The following is a 23,325-nucleotide window of genomic DNA, read 5'->3' as shown; positions in this document are numbered from 1 at the left end:
AGCCGATATGAGTGACATGACGCTAATTAACATATCTAAAACTCCCTATATTAAGAAATCATTGTGGCTAAACACCTAGACGTATATCTTTTAGTCGCAGCAGTAGTGAATGAAAAAAATTATAAAACATAGTACTCTAGTAGACATAGACAGAAAAATGAGAAACATAAAATAGTAAGAAATTGGTAAAATACGATCAACAAACGATTTAATCAAGAGAGGAAATGATTTCAGATGATCCCTCCATATCATCGAAGATTAGCCAATGACCAGAGAATAACTATTTCTCCGACGACGATTTTATGTTTATATATTTAATTCTGGTACCATGAAAGAAAATGAAAATAGGAAGTGTCTCATTGATCAAATGATGGTACATTACTACATTACAATCATATTTATAGAGTAGAAACAATCCTAAACCCTAATGTACACAAATGTGCGAAACAAATCATTATCAATGATCGCCGATTTCAATTCACGAACCATTGAGTGATGAGGTCACAGCTTTATAGGAACATTTATTTTTAACTTCTGGGCTGAATGGGAAACTGTAAACGAACCACAAGTTCGGTTTTGTTATAACAATATTTCAAACTTTCAGCAAAATAGAAATATGAAAAATAAGCACTCCGGGAATGGTCTTCCCCACGAGTAATGTCAAGCTAGCAACACCACCTGTTGAGATGTGGGTATCTTTTGTCAGCAGGTTGAACCTTTTTCACAGCTGCATCTGAATCCCTGTTTCATACAAAATGGGAGAACACAACCCAAAAGACTAGTCGAACAGGTGAAACAACCCATTTGGTATATAAACCCCACATTGGTTTCCCATACAACCGATGTGGGACAAGATCCATACCTTGAAATGGTTTCAATCCCTAACAATCACCACCTCCAATGATGGTTATACCTCCCTTCCCACTGAGTTCTGATATATATCAGCTCTGTACAGAAAATTTCTCCAACTCTAACATGTCCATAGTCCCATTCCAGATAATAGTTCTGGTCACATACAAGGTTTCATTGAACGACTCGATGGAAAATAGTGCAATATCCCCTCCACCAATCTTTGTTGTTGGCATCTGCAGCAAACTTCTCAGCATTTGCATCGTTAGTTGGGAGTAGAAGAAATACCCGTTTAGACTTGGGCCTTTTCGAGAAGTAATGTTGCAATGTCAAGTTTAACTTCTTTCACAAGAGGCGATTCAACTTTGTACCCTTGGGCTTTATAAAAGGTGAATTATCATACCTTCACCGGCACAAGAATGTCAACCTTCTCTAACAATGACTCGAACACACCAAGTATGCTTGACACCTTTGACTCGCCAACAGTTGCAGCAAATGGCTTCATGGGATTCGGTACAACTCCAACAAAGTCGTCAAGCTCCCCTAGAATGAGGTACCCAGCGTCCCAGAAGGAGCAGGCTTCAAGTATTTACTAGTCCTAAAGGCATCATTAACATCCAAGTCTGCTTTTAATGCAAGTTTCAAAGCGAACTCAGCTTTGTTCTTTTCTTCCTTTTTATTGAACCTGAAACTTTCAAGACAAAACACCATCCACTGGGATCTTGACCACCAGTTTCGCAACATCAGTACCTGTGAAATTATCTTTCATCCTGACCTCAACTCCAAAAAGCTCGAAGAGTCCAGCCACAGGTGTCTTCAGGCTGTATTTTGGTGCAACACTTTTTGATTTATATATATATATATATATATATATAAATCAGACAGTTATTGACGATCTGATTAACAATGAACACTAATGATTTAATTTATGAAGCTATAAGAGCAGCCAGCATATATTTATATATAAACAGATTCTTCACCTAATTTGTACCCAAGGTATACAACTGAGAAAACAACGAAACTCAAATACAAATTTTGTTTCGATATGCTACGCATGTGTCAAGCATAAAAAAGCGATACATATTCAATAGATCAGGTAATGTCAAAATCACTTAAAATTTTGAAGAACTCAACTTCAGGTAAGTTTGTATAATTTCTTCCTGAGAAAGATCCGTGAAGTACCCTTTCCCAATAGTCAAACCCTCTTCTGCTCCTAGATGTTCAACCGCAGCCTGAACTTGATCCTCACCAACCTGGCTTGGATCCAGCAAGTTACAAGCAACCTCAACGATATCCCCATGAACCAATGCCATTGATTGAACGGATGCAAGTCCACCACCTCGTCCACTTACCCTTTTCGCAATTCTACGAACTGTACCAATGTCGGTACAGAACACAGGAACATTGTAGTTAACGACCCATTTGGTTGCTCCTATGACAACTACACCCTTTGCTTGAACCGCTTGGGATGGACCTTCATCTGGTTCAGTTGGTAGAGCTAATGACTGTAGTCCACCTGACCATTGATTTCCAGTTGCATTTGGTGTGAAGTAGCCAAGCTCCCTTCTGATGGAATCGAGTGATCTTTGTTCATTATTAGCAGCACCATATGTGTAGGTAGGGACTGCAATTTTGTAAACATTAACAAGAATTTCACTAATAAACTTGCACAATCAAATTGCTGAATAGTATTAGTTGATGGTTTTTCAACACTAACAGAATTGCTTCAGGAAGGTTGTTGATGTTTTGAAATTGGTTCATTTTGACTGAGTGTAGGGTTTCAACGCTGTTTGACAAGTTTTGCTGGAAAGATGGTTCTTTGACAAGTTTTGTTCAAGCAAGGCCCTCTTTTTATCTCATTTTTTTTTATACTTTTGTAATGTCGTTGGTTTATAATAAAAACTCAAATAATAGTTCAAAAAATCATCACACATCTCATATATCACACTGTAATGTTTACGATCTAATTACTATTGAATTAATTCCCAAAAGGACGCCACCATTGATCTGTTATACATAATTAAATTCTACACTACTTACGTACCAAAAGTTCCACATGCATGACTTGATGAAAAGATGATATGTTCAAATGTAAAATGTCAATAGGGACAGGTTTGCTAACAGAACAAAATGATTTCTGGTTTAAAAGGATCATTTGTTAGTACAGGTCAAAACGGGCCAAGTCTAACTAAATTTACCTTGTAGCTGTCTTATAACCAGATTGAACCCAAGATGGTGCAATATGATTCATAAGTAACAACTGGTGCCAGCTAAATATAGCAGTTTTGCCCCATATACTAACAAAGGGGTCAATTTGGTTTAGCATTGGTCAAAAATGTGAACTTAAAAAAGTCAACAAAATATCGAATGGGTAGAAAGGGTTAAAAGGTGCAGAAACCTCATTTTAATACATAGCCCGCCCCAAATGACATGTTCACGTTCTCATCGTCTTTAGTTAAGTTACTGCCACCAAAATCTAAGAAATAGCTCAATTTATCTATCTCAATTATGAATTGTATTTTCATTTATCTTGTTTCAAGGAGTATCAAAACTACCTCCCTTTTTGTCCCTTCTAACTAGTGTCTGCACAATTATCATCTTTTGTTCAACAAAATTCATAAGGTATCAAGTCTGGTATATGAATTTCCTCCGAAATTGCTGACATAAGATAACTACCATCATTTTATAAAGCTCTTGACACGTTAATACTTATTTCAAAGAAGCAAACCTTGAAGCGTGGAACCAACATCCTTAGCAAGAGCTTTAGCAGTCTGAGCAACTTGTTCAAGAGACGTTGAAGCCAACGGATGGAAACATATATGATCAACAACACCAAGCCGCGGATGGCTACCACTATGCAACTCAAAATCAATGTTTTCAAATGCTGCTTTCACCATTGCAAAAACAGCAGGTTTCAAGGAACATGTTGTATCACTTAGACCCGATTTCGAGACAAGTGTGTATCCTACTCTGTTGTAAGTCTCATCTTCAAACTTATTCACAACAACTGCCTCGGGAAATAGTTTGGCAGCTCGCTCAATTGAGTCGAGTGCAGATTTGTTTCGTGTCTCAGATATGTATACTTTACAACAGGACAACATTAGTCTCAGCATCTTGTTGTTTCTTCAAGCTCAAAACTGTTGTCTATGATGAAAGACATAAATCAGTAACAAGAACAATAACTGTACCTAATCCCCGCATAAAGCAGGGACAGGGAGGTATAGGGTCTTAACTAAACTGTTTCTAAATAGACCTAGGCCAAACACATTAATCAGTAATAAATGATAAAATACTTACAATGGTTCATTAGCAAAGAGAGTAATGCTTACTTGATTCCTCAATTTGTGAATGCCTGTGACTGCAGCAGGAACATATTCCCAGTATATCCACACTCATGGATTTTATTTTCATTTTTCATCTTTCTACTATATTTTTCTATATTTTACTCGTATTTTACAGTTATATGCAAGCTTGGTCCCTGTAATAACCAAATAAATGTAGTGTGGGTTGAAATTTGGTGTCGTTTGAATATGTCAACAAAATTAGTGGATGTGAGTTGAAAAATTAGAATTGATGTTATATAATGCAATCGGTTAAAAGTGTTAGTGGAAAATTGATGTGATACAATGTAAATTGAAAGCGAATTTTATTTTATTTTATTTTGTAAGTTGTGTTTTTACTTAAAGAGATTTTTATAATTGATGAAGTGACTCATTTTTCAATTAACTTCAGGATTGGTTATTGTGGTTTGTCCATTTTAGTAACAGAAGACCATTTTTGAGTTGTCAGATATCCAAAATTTCGGATATATGAATTTCAGATTATGGATTTCACTATCCGAAAAAATATCCGAAATTGAATAAAATAACAGAAATATTTTAGGATACTTTCAGATATTTTTAGATATTCAAAATAAAATTTTCGGGTTTTTTTCGAACAATAAAAGAAAGATGTTAATTTTTTTTTATAAAAAGAAAAAAGATAAGGTTTCTCGGATTTCAAAAATTTTTAAAAATCATTATCTGAATCTAAAATTTTGGATAGCCGACTTTTCGGATAAAATCGGATCGAATTTTTAGATTTTTCGGATGGCGGCTTCGAATATGGATAGCTTTAAAAACCCCTAACCAAAACGACATATGATTTATTTGTCTTTGTGTAACATCCCAAAACTTTTTGACGTTGACCGTTAACTTGTCGTTAACGACCGTTAGTTACTATGTGTTTTATATGTGCTTACGTGAATTAAATGATTTACGTGAGATATATGTTAAAGTGATTTAAAGTAATGAAAATAAATTTGATAATGATTAATAAATTCATTTATTGTTCCCGATAAGATATAAGGGTCGATAAGTGTTCCCCTAGGCGTTAAAACAGTCGTTAAGGGTCGAAACGAATTGTAACGAAGTGTGAGGGCCTAGATGTAAAGTTTTAAAAGTTATTTAAGTATATAAAAGGTATGGAGGTCCACCCTAGGGCAGTAATTCAGATCAAAACCCTAGAAAAAGTTTTTCACACAAAACCCTAGGTCAAATCTTCAAGTTATAGTCGATTTCGTGGGATTTCGGAAGGGTTTTTGCTTGGTTTCGATAGGTTGATCAACCCTACAGGTATTATATCATCATTTGATTTTTGATTAAGTTTTAAAGTAGGTTTTGTCTCTGTATATTCGACCTTGAGGGTTGGAGTTGTTTAAAGTAGATGTTTTCGGTTAAAAACGACGTTTTCGTGAGTAAATTCGTTAGTAGAGATGATTAACTGTATCAAGATGCAAACTTTAATGATGAATAATGTTGTTTAGATGTATTAGAGTGTATTCCATGTGGTTAATTGGAAACCCACTTGAGGTATTCAGTTATTGACCAACACGTTACCAATTTTACGTTTTTCGGGTGTTTTAAAGAGTAAGTCATTGTCGTATTTGATACAAGGATTAGTTGATGTTTTCAAAAGCTTAATATTGACCTAGTTAATGATAGTTTACTTGGTATAGGTCGTGGTGGTTTCTATGGTTATTTGGCCCATAGATAGACTAAAAGTGTCAATTTGCAAAAGTGGTCGAATTTCAGACGATTTCTGCAGGCCTATCTTGTAAACATCATAACTCATTCATTAGAGAACTTCAAGAGTCAAAGTTTATATTTCTGGAAAGTTCTTTGAGTTCCTTACATTTCTTAAGAACTAAGTTTTGACTCATTTGGTCGTCTTGAGGTTGAAAAGTCGCCTGCAAGTGAAGGATGCAAATCTGGAAGTTGATATCGACGAGACCACCCATGGGCTCGGCGATATCAGCCGGCAGAAGGGTTCTAAGTGCGTTTAAGTGTCTAGTTGACTTATATATCCATCCTTCTTGTATCATAGGTTGTCGGGAACACTTTTCAAGTACGGTAAACACATTTGTGATTGTTGAGTACTCCATTGATGTAAGATACATGACTTTTCTCACGTTAGAGGCACAACAAAAGTAGTTTTCTATAATTAACCTCTTAATCGGAGTATCTTGTATGCGTTGGGTTTTCCAGATTATGCGGGAGGTTATGTGGGAATGTATGCATGTTGAAATGGTTTATGTTGATATGATGATGTTTAAACTAGAAGTAAATATGTGCATATGAAGTATGATGCTTATAACTACGTTGCCATGATATGTCTAAGATATGTGTTGTTGATAATGTGCCTAATATGCCTTAATGTTAATATGTGATGGTTTGTATGTGGAATTTAAGTATGATATGTCTAGTTCACTAGATACACGTGGGAGTTATGAGATGTGGGAAACCGTTTTAGCCTTTGTGTTAGTGCGTAAAAAGTAAGAAAGATATAAATACGTGGGAAATGCTATAGCTAAATATGTGAGATTGACGTGAGAAGTGTTAAGCTTAACTCGTGCTAGTTGAAAAGCTAGTGCGCACGTGGTTGCTTGAGTGGCTCCTTGCGGCATAGTTACGTGGGACTAATATTTTCAGGTGGAGTGACTAACCACCAATGACATTGCCTTTCCTAAAAGTTAAGACGTGGGAAATCGTGCTAGTTGTAAAGCTAGTGCGTAATATGTAAATTGATTAAAGATGTAAGATGTGGGAATAAGTTGAATAAGATAACTATATGAACATGTGAGAAAGATGTACATGTAGACGTGTGATTACAATGTGACGTGAGATTTAAGTAAGATATGTTGATATGTGTGATATAATCGTTGATAGGCACAATTAGAAGTAATTACTCTACATGTGTGCTATACGTATACGTGTGATATGTTTATGTGAGATATGTAAGACGTGACATGATGATTGAGTTGTATGTATATCATGATATGATTTGAAATGTGTTGGGATCCGGGAATAAGTAAAGGTGGGATTATCTTACGATTTTTGTGGTTGATATGTAATGTGATCATGTTTTGATAAGTATATTATGAAGAAGTTTTATGAAAGTAAAATTAAGAATGTTATGCCTGAAATTTCCAGTACCAATATCTTGAAAGCCCAGGATCTTGACATCTCAGGATCTTGACACAGCGGAAAATTCGGAAGATATACTAACGTATTGTTACACATGTTATTATTATTTCCTCTTGAGTCAAACATGCAGGATCAATGATAATCAATATCATACATGGGAAATACCTTTAACGGTACAAAATAAAGCATACACGTAAATAATCTTTTCAACACGCAAAGAAGACTTAGTCCTCCAACATAATCAGACTTCAAGTAGAATTCTGCATGAGGAGAAATACAGTAACGGTCACTTAACCAGGGAAGATCTTCACCAACGTTCAAGAACTGAAGATATGAAAGATCCCTACAATATCGGATAGTTAGTTTAGCATCGCATTATAAATAGAAGGAGGTTGATCGATCCTAGGCACTTACTATCATCTGCTATAATTCACTTGTACTCACACACACTGCATATTATTTTCTTCGCTGCTTATACACTTGGAAAGATCGATTAACTAACTTCCACCCTTTGTAATCATTTCAATACAAATCAATAAAGAACAAGGCAGGAACGATTATTTCCTCCCGTGGTTTTTATGCCGGCGATCCTCTAAGGATTAAGGGCTTTTCCTCGTCAATAAATATCGGTGTTATTGCTCTTTACTCTTTATTTTACGCATTACTTAATTGATTATTGCTTGATATCTTGTTTACCTTAACATATTTTTCATCATTTACATTAGTTTGCAATTATCTTAACCTTCTTTATTATTTAGTCAACATAATCTCTTGTCAAAAGTCTTTCTTAACAACGCATCTTTGCAACTCAACACATTTTACAAGCACATTACCTCACGAACGAAAGTTTGGTTACTTAATTAATCAAAGTCTTCGACGTATATTATCTTAGGTGATTTTTGACCAAAACAATTTGGCGCCCACCGTAGGGCAAAAGGTGCTTTCAGTTATTTAAAATCCCAGATCTACAATTCAGAAAAACTATTTTTCTCAAGTTAATTCCGATAATGTCGACCCAGCCAACTAACTCTTCGCAAACTACTCCTGCTATTTCTTCTTCTATGACTGGTATTGCTTCAGGAATCAATTACCATCGGAAAAACAAGGACAACATGACTCGTCCTAATCAAAGCAAGGATAAGGCACCTGCTGATCAAACGAATGAATTTCGCATTATTGACGAAACTCTAGTAGAAACTAAAAACACTGAAACAGGGCGAGCGGAACGATCAGACTTTGAACGAGCCTATTCAAATGCCTTTAATATTGGATCCGAAGAGAATGCCAGAGATACTAGTGCTGAAGAAACACCTAACTTGTTTGAAATTTTGCAGAAACTTACTAAAACGGTTGAAGCAAATCAGGAATTCACTCAAGCACAATTTAAAATATTGGAGTCCAGGATCACAGAAAATAAGCCCCCGATAACTCCAAGAAATTTGTTTGCAACTCCAGTATCATATGCACTTCCTAGATTTGCGCCATTCAGCATCACGATCCCAACTGAATCCCGAAATTTTGGGAGTAATATCCCACAAAATACGCAGGCTGCTGGGACATCTGCTAATGCATGATCAGGTTTACCTAATGAGAATAATTTTACTAGATCATTCGGTTATACTAACCCATTGTAGGAACAAGGAACAAATGCATATATCGCAAGAGAATTTCAGAAAATTAAGGAAATGATCTCAAGTGTTCCTGGATTTTGCAATCCAATTCCAAAGTCAATCTTGCTTCTTATCTCATCAATAGATACGGAGATAGGATTGCGAATGTGGAAATTCCAAAGAAATTCCAAGTGCCAAACATGAAGCCATACGACGGAACTGCTGATCCACAGGAACATATCGCATTGTATTTGGAGAAAATGGAGACTGTGCCCATTCCCTACAACCTGAAGGAAGCATGCTTGTGCAGAAGCTTTGGTTCCACATTATCTGGCTCAGCCTTAAAATGGCTGCAGAGTTTGCCCCCTCGATCCATAAACTCTTTTGCTGATTTAACTAATTTATTTTACAGTCAATTTTCATGCAGTAGAACTTTTGAGAAATTAATTGACGACTTATATAAAATTACTCAAAAACAGCATGAATCACTTAGAGATTTTATGACTAAGTTTACTAAAGAATCTCTTAATATTCCTAACTTAGATATGCTAACTGCTGTTCAAGCTTTGCAGAGAGGTCTCCATCAGGGATTCAAGTTCCAAGAGGATCTCATCATGACACCATGTAGAAACTTGGATGAAGCAAAAGCAAGAGCAACAAGGTTCATCAGACTTGAAGAAAACGAACTGACAACAGCAAAACTGGAAGGTTTGTCTTATAATCGACCGAATTGCAAGACTGAGACTCCAGTCTTCAAGCCAAGGCATAAACCATATACAAGACATGTTCAGAATCAAATTGGTGTTGTTGAAGAAGAAGAAAGGGTTGAGTACCCTACACTATCAACATATTGCTTCACTGTTGGCATACCTTGCTTGATAATGGCCTTGAGAAACCTTGGAGATAAGATTAGATGGCCACAAAAGAAAAATAATAATGGCTACTTCAAGAAGAAGGATACCAGCCAATGGTGTGCCTACCACGAAGACTTTGGTCACATTACTGAAGATTGCAAAATGCTAAGAAGAGAAATTTGCATACTCTTATCCAAAGGGTATTTGACAGAGTTGATGGGGAGAAAGAAGGCTAAAGACGTTGAAGGCATGGATCTCACCAAGCCAAAACTTGCCCAAAAAGCGGATTCTCCACCAGCAAATGCCAAAGTAATTAACACTATTTCTGGTGGGTCAGAAGTTTGTAGAACTAGTTATTCAACAGCCAAAAGATTTGCAAAGCAAAATAAGGCAGAAAAAGGGAGAAGAATGTGAAGAAGGCTTATATTTCGGACTCGGATATTATCTCCTTTGAAGATGACGACTTTGATGACATTATAGAGCCCCATCATGATGGTTTGGTCGTTACTCTCTTTATTGCTAACCACTATGTCGCAGGATTTTGATAGATAATGGAAGCTCTTTGAATATAATCAAATTGGAAACATTAAGGAGAATGGATATTTCTGAAGACAACATTATTGGAAAAATATCTCCACTAATTGGTTTCAGTGGAGAAACCAAATATACTATAGGAGAGATCAAATTGCCAGTATATGTGGAAGGACTGAACTCTATGCAGAAATTTTGTGTGGTGGATGTTCTCCTAGGTTGCAATATAATCCTAGGAAGACCATGGATTCACGAAATGAGGGCGGTACCATCGACATACCACCAATGTGTTAAGATTCCAACACCTTGGAGAGTGGTTACTGTCAAAGGTGATCAACAAGAGGCAAAGGAATGTTATACATCAAGCATGAAGTCAGCAGCAAAGCCTACTGCCCAATAGCAATTACAGAAAAGGATCTTTGATGTTGGTGAACCAGAAGAACAAGATGTCAAAGAAGTTAATTTAATACCAGAAGATCCTAATATTAAAGTATTGTTAGGGGCAAAAATCTCAAAAGAATTAGAAGTCAAATTTACTGACTTTCTAAAGAAAAGAATGAAGACTTTTGCTTGGAAACAAGAAGATATGATAGGGATATCAAAGGATGTGATCACTCACAAGCTTGGAATTGACAAAAGTTTCAAGCCTATCCAACAGAAAAGAAGAAAGTTCACTCCTAAGAGAAATGCCATTATTCAAGAAGACGTGGAAAGACTACTAAAAGCAAAGATGATCAAGGAAGTAAAATTTCCTGAATGGCTAGCCAACGTAGTTGTGATGCAGAAAAAGAATGGGAAATGGAGAGTTTGTGTAGATTTTACCGATCTAAACAAAGCTTGCCCAAAATCCATTTCCTCTGCCTCACATAGATGCAATGGTCGATGCTACTTCTGGACATGAAATGCTCACATTTATGGACGCTTCTTCAGGGTTTCAACAAATACAAATGGAACCTGAAGATCAGGAAGCCACAACCTTTATCATGCCAACAGGTATTTATTGTTATATTGCAATGCCTTTTGGTCTTAGAAATGCAGGTGCAATATATCAATGGTTGGTCAATATGATGTTCAAAGACCAACTGGGGGATACAATGAAAGTATACATAGACGATATGGTGGTCAAGTCAAAGAAAGCTGAAGATTAATTGAAAGATCTTGAAGTGGCCTTCGACATCCTAGAAAAATATAATATGAAGCTAAACCCTGCAAAGTGCAACTTTGGAGTTGGTGTTGGAAAGTTTCTAGGATATATGGTCACCAAGAGAGGAATCGAAGCAAGTCCAGAGCAGATCAAAGCCATTCTGAATTTGAAGTCTCCTTCGAATGCCAAGGATGTTCAAAGATTGACAGAAAGATTGGCAGCGTTGAATAGATTCATTTCAAGATCTTCAGACAGATGCAAAGTATTTTATGATATTCTAAGGAAAAACAAAAGGTTCGAGTGGGGAGAAAAACAGGAAGATGCCTTCCAGGAATTGAAGAAATATCTTTCCACTCCTCCACTATTGGTAAAGCCTGAAGATGGAGAGCCTTTATATCTTTATATGGCAGTATCTTTAACTTCAGTCAGTGCAGTATTGGTAAAGGAAACAGAAGGTCAGCAAAATCCTATTTATTACGTAAGCAAAAATTTAATTGATGCTGAAACCAGGTACTCTCATCTCAAAAAACTTATACTTGCATTGGTAATGGCATCCACTAAGCTTAGACATTACTTTGAAACACATGCTATACATTTTAGGACTAATTACCCTATAAAATGTGTCCTAAGAAAGCCTGAAGTATCTGGTAGCATGGCTAAGTGGTTTGTTAAATTAAGTGCTTTTAACTTAATCTATGAACCTAGGACTCCCATAAAGTCACAGGCCTTAGCAGACTTTGTGGCTAATTTTAGTACCGGTTTGCAATCTGATGTAGACTTAGAAGTCAAAATGCTAGAATAATCCACTAAAAAATGGACTTTACATACTGATGGTGCAGTTAACATTAAAGGAATAAGGTTAGGTATCGTACTAAAATCGCCACAGGGGGATATCATACCCCAGGCAGTCAATTGTCATTTTATAGCTACTAATAATGAAGCAGAGTACGAGGCTTTAATCTCTGGCATGCAATTGGCTAAAGATATGAACATTAGAAATCTTAAAGTATATGTAGATTCATTGCTTTTAGCTAATCATTTCAATGGGACATACGCTGAGAAAGGTGAAAAACTGATACAATATCTAGAAATTGTCAAGAAATTGGCAGAAAATTTCGATTTATTTGAAATAGAACAAGTTCCTGGAGAGGAAAATACTGAAGCTGGTGCCTTGGCTAATCTAGGATCTACACTTAAGATGTCTCCAGAAACTAGAATTCCTATAGTTTACATTTTGCAACCTGCTATAGGATCAGAATCAGTAAAGATATTAGCTATTCAAGATACAGACGTAGACCAGCCTGAAAATAATCAAAATTCCTGGACTACACCCATAATAGAATATCTAAACACCCACAATTCCTAAGGATGAACACCCAAAGAATTTTCGCATGAAAACTGCACATTATTCTATGATAAATGGTACTTTGTATAGAAGATCACTTGCAGGACTATATCTTAGATGTTTGGAACATCCTGAGACTACTGAGGTGCTCAAAGATATCCATGAAGGTGAATGTGGAAACCATACCATAGGAAGATATTTATACTCCAAGATCTTGAGAACAGGTTATTATTGGCCAACTATGAAACAAGATGCTAAAGAATACTCGAAGAAATGTGATGCATGCCAATGAAATAGCAACATTTATCATCAACCAGCAGAACCTATGCATCAAGTTCTTTCACCTTGGCCATTCATGAAGTGGGGAATGGATATTGTCGGACCAATGACAGAATCTTCAGCAGGAAAGAAATACTTTCTGGCCATGGCTGATTACTTCTCTAAATGGATTGAAGCAGAAGCATATGCCAAGATCCAAGAAGCTCATGTTATATCTTTCATCAAGAAAAACATAATAACACGATTTGGAGTTCCCGCTGAGATAATCTGTGACAATGGATCACAATTTATTGGCAAAAGGACAACTAATTTCTGCGAAAGTTGGGGAATTAAAATGATCACCTCTACTCCTATACATACTCAAGCTAACGGACAAGCAAAGTCAAGCAATAAGATCATCATGAACATTCTCAAGAAAAGACTGGGACAAGCTAAAGGAAAATGGGCTGAAGAACTTCCATTTCTCTTATGGGCTGATCGAACCACTTCGAAAACGGCCACTGGATAAACGCCATTTTCACTTGTCTTTGTAACTGAAGCAGTATTACCCACCGAAATGGATTTACCTACAGCAAGGGTAAGCTTATTAACTTATGAGAAAAATAAGGAATTGTTGCTTGAAGATCTTAAAGTTGTAGCTGAACTACAAGAAAGAACCAAGATAAGAATAGCAGCTTATCAACAGCGAATCGCTAAGTCTTATAATAAAAATATAAGAATTAGAAGATTTCAAATTGGAGATCTAGTTCTCAAAAAGGTTCTAACTAAACCTGATGGTAAGTTGAACCCAAAATGGGAAGGTCCTTACTTAATAGAAGGAGAAGCTGGGAAGGATCCTATTGGCTTCAAACTTTGAAAGGTACACTAGTCCAAAGAGCATGGAACGCCATCCATCTCAAAACTTATCATATATAGTTTACTTTGTCTTTCGACAAAGCCGAGTAGCTTCCTTACCTTTGAGTTTTCTATTTCTTTGTCATATATTATTTTCTTCAAAATAATGATACTGACTTGAGCGTCGGGGTGGTGTTAGCCAAAAGGCTAACGCTAGTTTCAAATGAATCTTTAGTTTTTATAGGTTCAACAAGACGAATCTATATCAACAATCATATGTACAAGAACATGTGACAAGGTTCGGCTCTAACGCCTACATTTGTTTAAAGGTCTTCACCTTTTCATTATGGAATTTCTACCGGACGACTCTAACACCAACTATTGGTTAAAGGCATACACCTTTCTTAAATCGTCCGGGTCGCACAAGTTAATTAGATGGTTGAAGGGTTAAATTCCAAGGTCATCGAAATTAATTCTGTTGGTTATCAATGTTACCATTGATCTCCTGATTTGGCTAGCCACGCCATCATTGTCCAATGAACATTCGAAATGGGCAAACCACGCCTCTTAAGTAATTTCAAGATGTTAAGACACCCTTAATATCTTGAACAATAGTGTTCTTACGAAATAAATTGAAATTGAGAATGTCCCTTCTTGATTTTAATTCCTAACAAGATCTTATTCGATTCCACACCGATGTATTATTTTAATGCAGGCATAAGTGGAAATCAACAATTATTAAACATACTGCAGAGCAAAGATCATAGCCATCAAGTGGGATCTTAATCGCTTACACAAGGTGCATATATCTTATCTTTAATCACTGTGTTGATTTGACTACTTACTGAATTTATTGTCAAGTAAGTCAAAAGTCATGATTACCCGACAAACAGTGCAGTAATATTAATTACTCATTTTACTATTTTACCCTCATTAACAGCTTTGGTTTTTTAAACAAAAATCAAAATGGATCAAAAGACTAATGTTCATTCAAAAAGAAATTTACATCAAACTGCTCAAAAGTAGTTTTTTACAATCGTGATTGATCACTCCGGATCAATCTCGCCCCTCCTAGTACATTGTTTCTCTACGAAGCATTACCCCTAACGATTCCTATTACTAATATCAAAAGGGTATAGGCTCCGGCCTTTGCATTATATCCTTCATCGCCCATAGAAATTCCCTACAGATGAATTTCCCAGTAAAGATCAGGGTTGATTCTCTTCAACTTGTCGAGAATAGACCTCATTCTTGCCATCTCTTCTCTAGCAACTCTAAGCTCTTCTTGTGTGGCATCGAGAGTGTGGTCCAAAATCTCGATTCTCGCTTTCAAACCCCTGTTGACCTCTGAACTCATTTCTTGCTCGGTCTTTGCACATTCTTTGTGTGATTCAAGCAAATTCTCTAAAGACTTGATGATATCATCATTTAGTTTGTCCTCTGCGATTTGTTGATCTTCGAGGTCGGCAAGAGACTGAAATATAAAGTTAAGAAATAAACATTAGCAAAAATGAAAAAAGAAACCAAATGAAAAATGTTTGAACACACCTTTTGTAGAAATTCTCCTAGCGATTTTAGAGACATAATGAAGATTTGCGTTTTTAAAGAAAAATAAGTTATTGATGATTTACATATGAGTAGAAGTGTTGACTTATATAGAGGGGTAAAAGACAGAATATTGAACCGTCAAGTAGTTATTTTTTTCGTGTCAAGACTCTTGTTTACCCTTTTTACACGCGTCTTATCGGTGGAACAGTTTTAGAAATTTTAACATTTGACTCCGGTCAAAGCTTTCTCTAGAAACTTCAAAGTTATTCAAATAAAAATGATTTTATTAAATAACTTTGGGGACAATTGTTATGCCTGAAATTTCAAGCACCAATATCTTGAAAGCCCAGGATCTTGACATCTTAGGATCTTGACACAACGGAACATTCGAAAGATATACTAACGTATTGTTACACATCAATGATAATCACACATGGGAAATACCTCTAACGGTACAAAATCAAGCATACAAGCAAAGAATCTCTTCAACACGCAAAGAAGACTTAGTCCTCCAACATAATCGAACTTCAAGTAGAATTCTGCATGAGGAGAAATACAGTAACGATCACTTGACCAGGGAAGATCTTCACCAACGTTCAAGAACTGAGGATATGGAAGATCCCTACAATATCAGATAGTTAGTTTTGCACTCGCATTATAAATAGAAGAAGGTTGATCGATCCTAGGCACTTACTATCATCTACTATAATTTTCTTGTACTCACACACACTACATATTACTTTCTTCGCTGCTTATACACTTGGAAAGATCGATCAACCAACTTCCACCTTTTGTAATCATTTCAATACAAATCAATAAAGAACAAGGCAAGAACGATTGTTTCCTCCCGGGGTTTTTATGCCGGCGATCCTCTAAGGATTAAGGGCTTTTTCTCGTCAACAAATATCGGTGTTATTGCTCTTTACTCTTTATTTTACGCATTACTTATTTGATTCTTGCTTGATATCTTATTTACCTTAACATATTTTGCATCATTTACATTAGTTTGCGATTATCTTAACCTTCTTTATTGTTTAGTCGAAGTAATCTCTTGTCAAAAGTCTTTCTTAACAACGCATCTTTGCAACTCAACACATTTTACAAGCACACAACCTCACGAACGAAAGTTGGTTACTTAATAAATCTAAGTCTTCGACGTAGATTATCTTAGGTGATTTTTGATCGAAACAAAGAATGTTTTATTAAATGTGTGTATCTTACTTAGCTAATTTATTAGCTAACACTTGATTTTATAAAAATGTTGTGTCCTTCAAGATAAGCAGGTTTGAGATAGAGAAAGATTTAGCACGTGAGATGGGTAGAAGAATTAAGGAAGATTAACATTAGTTTCTGTATGCTTAGACTTCACCTTTAGCCATCATTTGGCTACTTATTTATTTTTTACGTTGTATGTAATAAGTTGGCGTTTATGTTGGCGCCATAACTTGGATTTTTCTTTGACTACTATGATGATGCTATTAGTAACACCAAACTTTAATGAAAGGTACCGTCCGTTACGGATGGACAATTTTTAAGTGATCCTTTTCCGCTACGTTTAAACGTCGTTTGGCAAAAATTTTTTGTAAATCCAAGTTTTTAAATGAGGGGTGTTACACTTTGAGACCCACACGGTAGCTTTTTCTTGTCAACCCACTCATCGTTGAAAAACCTTTTAATATGTACAAGTTGGAGCAAAAGAAATGTTCTTACTAAAGGATATAATGAAACAAGATCTAGTGACACTATGTTCTTAAGTTCTATCTTAAAGGAATAAAATTGAAATGATGGGATGACAAGAGAAGATATATGATCCTTCCAAATCAGCCAAAATATGGGAGAAGATTTTTAAAACAAAAACAACTAAAGAATCCTTTTTAAATCATATCACTTCATTTCTTTTCCATTATTAGAAAAAAGAAACTCATGAACTCAACTATAATATAAATCATCTAGAATTTTCTTTTCCTATCTCAAAAAAAAAATTTAAGAACACAGTGTGAATAATCCACATGAGAAAGATTAAGGAGGAAGTCTAGTAAGTGGTTACGTATATAAAGGATGCTAATTGTTAGAAATATAAATATGGTGTTAAATTGTAAATTAGTTATTGTGGAAGGGGTTTTAGTGTTAACTAGATGAAATGTAGAAATACCCCTTCCTTAGTTATTTTGTAATAAGCCTTACCATAATTCCATACATCCTTCTCTCTAAGATTATTTTTCCTCTCTAGATCATCTTCAACCTCCCATCACCTACACACACTAAAACACACATTCCACCATTAAATCATCAATTAAGTTCATTATCTTTTATATCATTTGGTATAAATGTAAAGAATGTAATTGAGCTTTACTATGTGTTTAAGTGTGTGTTAATGGAGGTTATGTGTGTGTTAGTGTCGAGAGAGATATATGAGAGAGTGGAAAGATTGATTATGTTCAAGGCTTATTACAAAATAACTAAGGAAGGGGTATTTATACTGTGAAGTCCCTCACGGATGGTTTAACCCACGAGTGTAAAATGCAACAAGTCTAGTATGACTAGATGAGGAATAGTATTTATGTAAATATAAATGTGTTAGAAATCCAAAAATAGTGATACATTGTAATTTAAGTTATGGACTTACTTGTTGTTAAGTCATGTATTGATGATTTCTAAGGTTGAGGGGCTAATTGTGAAAATTAGCATAGTTGGTTAGTTTAGACTATAAATAACCCTCAATTCCTTAGAAATCATAACCTTGGCATAACTTTGACATAACCTTGACACATTTTTCATACCATTACACCTGAATAACATAGACTTGATCCCAATTCTCTCTCAACACACACACAAACACCAAGAACACACACACACACACTAAACCGCCATTGTTGACGTGAATTCGAGTGATAAAATCATGTTGTTACATGTGGTATCAGAGCAAAACATCGTTTTGATCTCGATCCATAACTGAATTCAATCACAATTCATCAAACAATCACCTTTTAATTATGTTTTTAATCCTGTTTTTGTCCGTTTTTTTTAATCACTGAAAATTCAAAAATAACCTCTCAAATCACATAAAATCACAAATGTTTGTTCACCATTCGATTCCTCATAGTTAATTACATAATCCTCTCAAGTTTCGTGTTCTAATTCGATCTGGATCAAAAGTTTAGATTTTGAGTTTTTGGCGGTAAAATTTGGGATTTGATTTTGTTGTGTTATAAGCTGAATTGTGTTAAACAGATCGTTGCTAAGGTGAAAACAAACTGTTTGCAAGTGGTTTCATGTTCCAATTCCCAGAAAATCAAAAGATATTGAAGTTTTAAAAATCGTCAATGGAGTTGTTCATGTTCAGAGGTTGAAGACAACATTGTAAAGCTAAAACGATCTTAGTTAGATCGTTTCAGTTTTTTTCTTGATACTTATATTTCAGTGTTGTGGCTTGTAAAACGATACATTTTAGATCGTTTTGACAAGTGTGGTTGTGGTGTGAAGAGTTGATTGTGGCTAACTGATCCTTTGGATTGGTTTTGGTCAATTCAATTTCTTGAAAATAATCAAGTTTTGGTGAAATTCTGTGAAGAAATCTAAAACGATCTCTTTTAGATCATTTCAGACATTGAAAAACCAAAACGATCTCTTTTAGATCATTTCAGTTTTGGTGAATCCAAAACGATCTCTTTTAGATCGTTTCATATTTCACTCAAACAATTCCTGGTTTGATTACTTCTTGGGTAACTGATCTTCGTGATTAGTTTTACTCAATTCATTCCATTACATTTCATACCAAAACTCTGTCCAAATTTATTCAGAATACTTAGAATTTTTCATCCAAAATTCAATTTAGATCATTTTATTCCTGAACACAGATTTAGATCGTTTCATTTCCAATCAAGATTTAGATCGTTTCATTTCCAATCAAATTTAGATCGTTTCAATTCCTTTATCAATTTAGATCGTTTTCCTATCTTTCCAACTTTAGATCGTTTCATTCTATCTCATTTTAGATCGTTTCATACTTTCTTCAAAAATCAATTCAATTCTCAAATCAATTTCTAATGGCTACTCGTGAAGCGTTGGCTCTGGAAACTGATACAAGACCTCCAGTTCTTTATCGTGGTAACTATGGACAATGAAAGAAAAGGTTCATGGATTATGTGGAACGTCAAACTAATGGTCACATGCTTAAGGATTCAATCATGAATGGGCTTGCTATGCATCGTCATCCTACTACTGGTGCTATTTTGACTCCTGATCTTTTGAATGCCGAACAAAGAGATCGTACTGCTGCTGACAACAGAGCTAGGTCATGCTTGTATCAAGCACTTCCTGATGAGATCTATGGCTCAGTTGATTCTTATGACATAACAAAGGAGATTTGGGATGAAGTTGCTAGACAAATGGAAGGTGCTGATGTAACCTCAACAATCCAACTGACAAATGTCTTAACTATGTTTGACAATTTTCATAAATCACCAGATGAATCTCTCGAGTCCGTGTACTACAGATTTTGCAATGTAATCAATGAGCTGAGAAAGAACAAGGTCAAGAAAACTGAAATTGAGCTGAACATCAAATTCATCAAAGCACTTGGTCCCGAGTGGGAAGATTATGGAACTCAAATCAAGCAACATCAAGATCTGACCAAATTCACCATTCATACTCTTTATGAATCTTTCAAGTTGAATGAGCATCAAGTTCTAAGCAAATATTCATTCAACAAAGTGCCAGAAGTTGTATCTACTGATCCTTTGGCATTGGTTGTTGAAAAAAAGGTTTCTGAGGCTCTTAAAAGACAAATGACTGTTGTTTCTTCGTTTGATGAGGAGGGAGAAGATTTCTTGGCTCCAAGAGATGGTGTTCCTGATGAAATCTACCAAGCTCTTGCCGCTGTGACTAAGCATGTCAAGAAAAAGTATTTCAAAGCGAGGCCAACTAACAACAATCTTCGTACTTCATTAACAAGTGCATTTCCAAAGAAGGAACAATATCATCACAAGAGTTTTGAACAAGGTGAAACAAGTGGTTCCAAGAACGGAGATAAGAAAGCAGAAACTGAGAAACAAATCGTGGAGAAAGGAAAAACATCTGACAAAAAGTGTTACAACTGTGGAGTTCCTGGTCATTTTGCTGTGGATTGCAAGCTGCCTCGCAAGAAGAATTATGAATACTACAAGCAGAAGATGCTCTTAGCAAAGCAAGTTAAAGCCAGTCAAGCCTTGATTGCTAAAGATGACAAGTGGCTTTTGTTGTTTGATGATGAAGATGAAGATCTGTCTGCAAATGTATGTTTCATGGCAAAGTTGAGCAAAGACAAAGTGTTGGAGGCTGACAACATTGACGAGGAATATCCCGATGATGAGGTAAATCTCGACTCTACTTTTTCATCAATTAAGGATAAAGAGTCTTGTAGAATTGCCTTATCAAACTTGACGAATCATTACACTTCTTTAGCCAACAAAAACAAGAAATTGAAAAATAGCATTTTATTTTCAAAAAGGGAGTACACCAAACTTCTTGAAGAAAATTCTAAACTACTTTTTGAGTATGATGCTATGAAACAAGAATTTCAAAACTATAAAGAACAAATGTTGGTTAAAGAATGTGAGATGAATGCGTCTCCTGATTTTAAGTTATTGGAAAAGTGCCATAATTTAGAAAAGACCATTCTTGATCTTGAAAAAGCCAATCAAGATCTTGAAGTTCAAAAGACCAATGAATGGCTTCGGGCAAATGCAAGACAAATGGATGTTGATATTCTGAATAAGAAGCTTCAAGAAGCTACACCAAAAACAATTGAACTCGAAAGAAAAGTTTCTGTATTAAATCATAATTGTTTTTTAAAAGGCATTGAGATTGAAAACCTTGAAAGACAAATTGAGGAACATAAAAAGAATATACTTTTCTATCAAGAAAAGTTGTACAAAGTTGAACAAAATCCTCTTTTGGATTTCATTGCCTATTTCAATAAATCAAAGATTGATAGATCGGAACTTCTTCTTGGGTTGGGTTTTGAGAATATCACTCCATTGCAAAAAGCAAAAGAAGAAATTATACCTTTGTATGATAAGAAATTTTTGGGACTTGGTATGGTACAACAATTCATTCGTCCTTTGGATGACGAATTTGAGACTGATGAAGTTGAGAAGATTCAAAAGAATAATTTTTTGGTTAATTATGATGCTATCAATACTTCTTATGAAACAAAAAATTCAACAATTTTTGAATTAGAAGAAATTGCGTCTAATTTTCAAAACCAAGAATTTGTCATTTCTCCACCAAAACCAACTAAATTGTATATTCCATCCATATTTGTGGAAAAAAAAAAAAGAAGGTTTACAACAAACAATGGAATCTTAACAAAAACTCATTCATAATCTACAGTCTCAAAGTCCGAATTCGAAGAATGAATCAGTTGTTGATATCAAGAAAGTTTGTGTGAATGTTTCTACCCAAACTGATTTCAGTCTCTTAGTAAACCATTTCACTCAGACTATTTGTGATTCATCTACAAGTTCATCCACCCAAAGCGTGACTGACTGTTTTGCATGTACTTGTCAAACTACTGCTAGTTCTTTAGCTGCAAATTATGTGCAATCTGATTTATCTGATGAAGATCTTGCGCATAACCTAGTTTTGATATGGTACTTTTATAGATTTTTCACATGCGAAAATCTTGATGAGCCAGTTGTTCACCCTAAGCTTTGTGCTAGTATAGGTGTTGATACTTCTACTCAATTTTCTTGTGAAACCAAGGATGTTTCAGTCCAAGTCGACCTTATTCCTGAGATTACCCGTGGTATGATGTTGGACAACAAGATTCCTGATATTTCAACATTTTCGAATGAATTCACCAAAGATGATTTTGATAAATTCATGGAGGGAGAATATGTTTTTGACTCAGAAACTGAGAAAAAGATTGAATCTATCAAAATCATAAATTTTCAAAAAGAAATAAAAGGAGAATCTCAAAAACTAAAATCAGTGTCCAAAGCTCCAACATCATATTACTTCCAAGAACGAGTTAAACCCAAACTCGTCAAGACTGAACAAAAGAGTCCTAACCCTCCAAAACCCGACAAACATGTTAAAAAGAAACAAGCTGAGACCTCACCAAAACCAAGGTATCACAAAGTGAAACTTCCGAATGACAATCCAAATGCTTCTTTGTCTAACTCTCAATCTAGTTCAATTTCTAAAGTGCCTAAGTCTAGCTCCGTTTTGCTAACTACGGATACTTCAAATGGTGTAACTAGATATAGGGATAGACATGGATGGTTTTCAATTACCAAACCTAAGAAGCAAGAAGTTTCCTCAACCCCAAAAGAGACAAAAAGGATGAATAAGTTTAAAACCCCTCGTTCTAATCTTCTTAGTGTCAATTCAACAGGTGGAAAGACCAAATGGGTTCCTAAGTCATTAGAACCTAAGATCAATTTTAAGCAATTGTCTGTTGAGGAAAAGAAGAAGAGGAGGAGGAGAAAGAGTGTTGGTAATAGAAAGAAAAGAGTTTTTGTTGATTTAAACAATTCATCTTTAGTGAACAATGTTAATAAATCCAAGGCTATGCCTTGTGGGGCTGTAAACAATGATAATGGTCGTGCTTGTTTGAATGCTGTTAAACATGTTACTTTTAAATCAAATGTGAATGTGCGTACTTTTTATACGAATGTGCTTATTGATGGTGTGCTTGTTAATGCTCATATTGATTCTAAAGCATGTTTGTATGCATATTCTAAGTTATACTCCCTGCCTGTGTTAACTAACCACAAAGGACCCGTCTTTAAGTGGGTACCTAAAGTCGGTTAAAATTTTTGATTGCAGGAAATAACCATCTGTGTATGGATACTCGATTCCGGGTGTTCAAAACACATGACTG

The 23,325-nt window shown here is 35.4% G+C and overlaps 3 protein-coding genes and 1 pseudogene across 4 annotated transcripts; 2 read left to right on the top strand and 2 right to left on the bottom strand.

Moving 5' to 3' along the window:
• Positions 1 to 898: 898 nt before the first annotated feature.
• LOC122584757 lies at positions 899 to 1,905 on the bottom strand (annotated as a pseudogene).
• Positions 1,770 to 4,266, bottom strand: LOC122581043 (glutamate formimidoyltransferase). Of its 2 annotated transcripts, none has more exons than XM_043753191.1 (3): positions 4,179 to 4,266; positions 3,578 to 3,993; positions 1,770 to 2,473 (listed from the first exon to the last, which is right to left on the bottom strand). In XM_043753191.1, the coding sequence occupies exons 2-3, from the start codon at positions 3,960 to 3,962 to the stop codon at positions 1,962 to 1,964; spliced, it is 897 nt and encodes a 298-aa protein (XP_043609126.1). In that variant the 5' UTR covers positions 3,963 to 3,993; positions 4,179 to 4,266; the 3' UTR covers positions 1,770 to 1,961. The 2 variants fall into 2 exon arrangements, with proteins under 2 accessions (XP_043609126.1, XP_043609121.1); XM_043753186.1 differs by having other exon boundaries at positions 4,147 to 4,231.
• Positions 4,267 to 9,123: 4,857 nt separating this feature from the next.
• Positions 9,124 to 10,191, top strand: LOC122584746. The gene has a single exon (XM_043756804.1). The coding sequence runs from the start codon at positions 9,124 to 9,126 to the stop codon at positions 10,189 to 10,191; it is 1,068 nt and encodes a 355-aa protein (XP_043612739.1).
• A 181-nt stretch (positions 10,192 to 10,372) lies between these two features.
• LOC122584738 lies at positions 10,373 to 11,209 on the top strand. The gene is made up of 2 exons (XM_043756795.1): positions 10,373 to 10,637; positions 10,746 to 11,209. The coding sequence occupies exons 1-2, from the start codon at positions 10,373 to 10,375 to the stop codon at positions 11,207 to 11,209; spliced, it is 729 nt and encodes a 242-aa protein (XP_043612730.1).
• Positions 11,210 to 23,325: the final 12,116 nt, after the last annotated feature.

This window comes from Erigeron canadensis, chromosome 1 (assembly GCF_010389155.1).
Source record: "Erigeron canadensis isolate Cc75 chromosome 1, C_canadensis_v1, whole genome shotgun sequence".
NCBI classification, from domain to species: Eukaryota; Viridiplantae; Streptophyta; class Magnoliopsida; order Asterales; family Asteraceae; genus Erigeron; species Erigeron canadensis.
The sequence above is the reverse complement of the archived record's forward strand: the minus strand, read 5'-3'. Positions and strand labels throughout refer to the sequence as shown.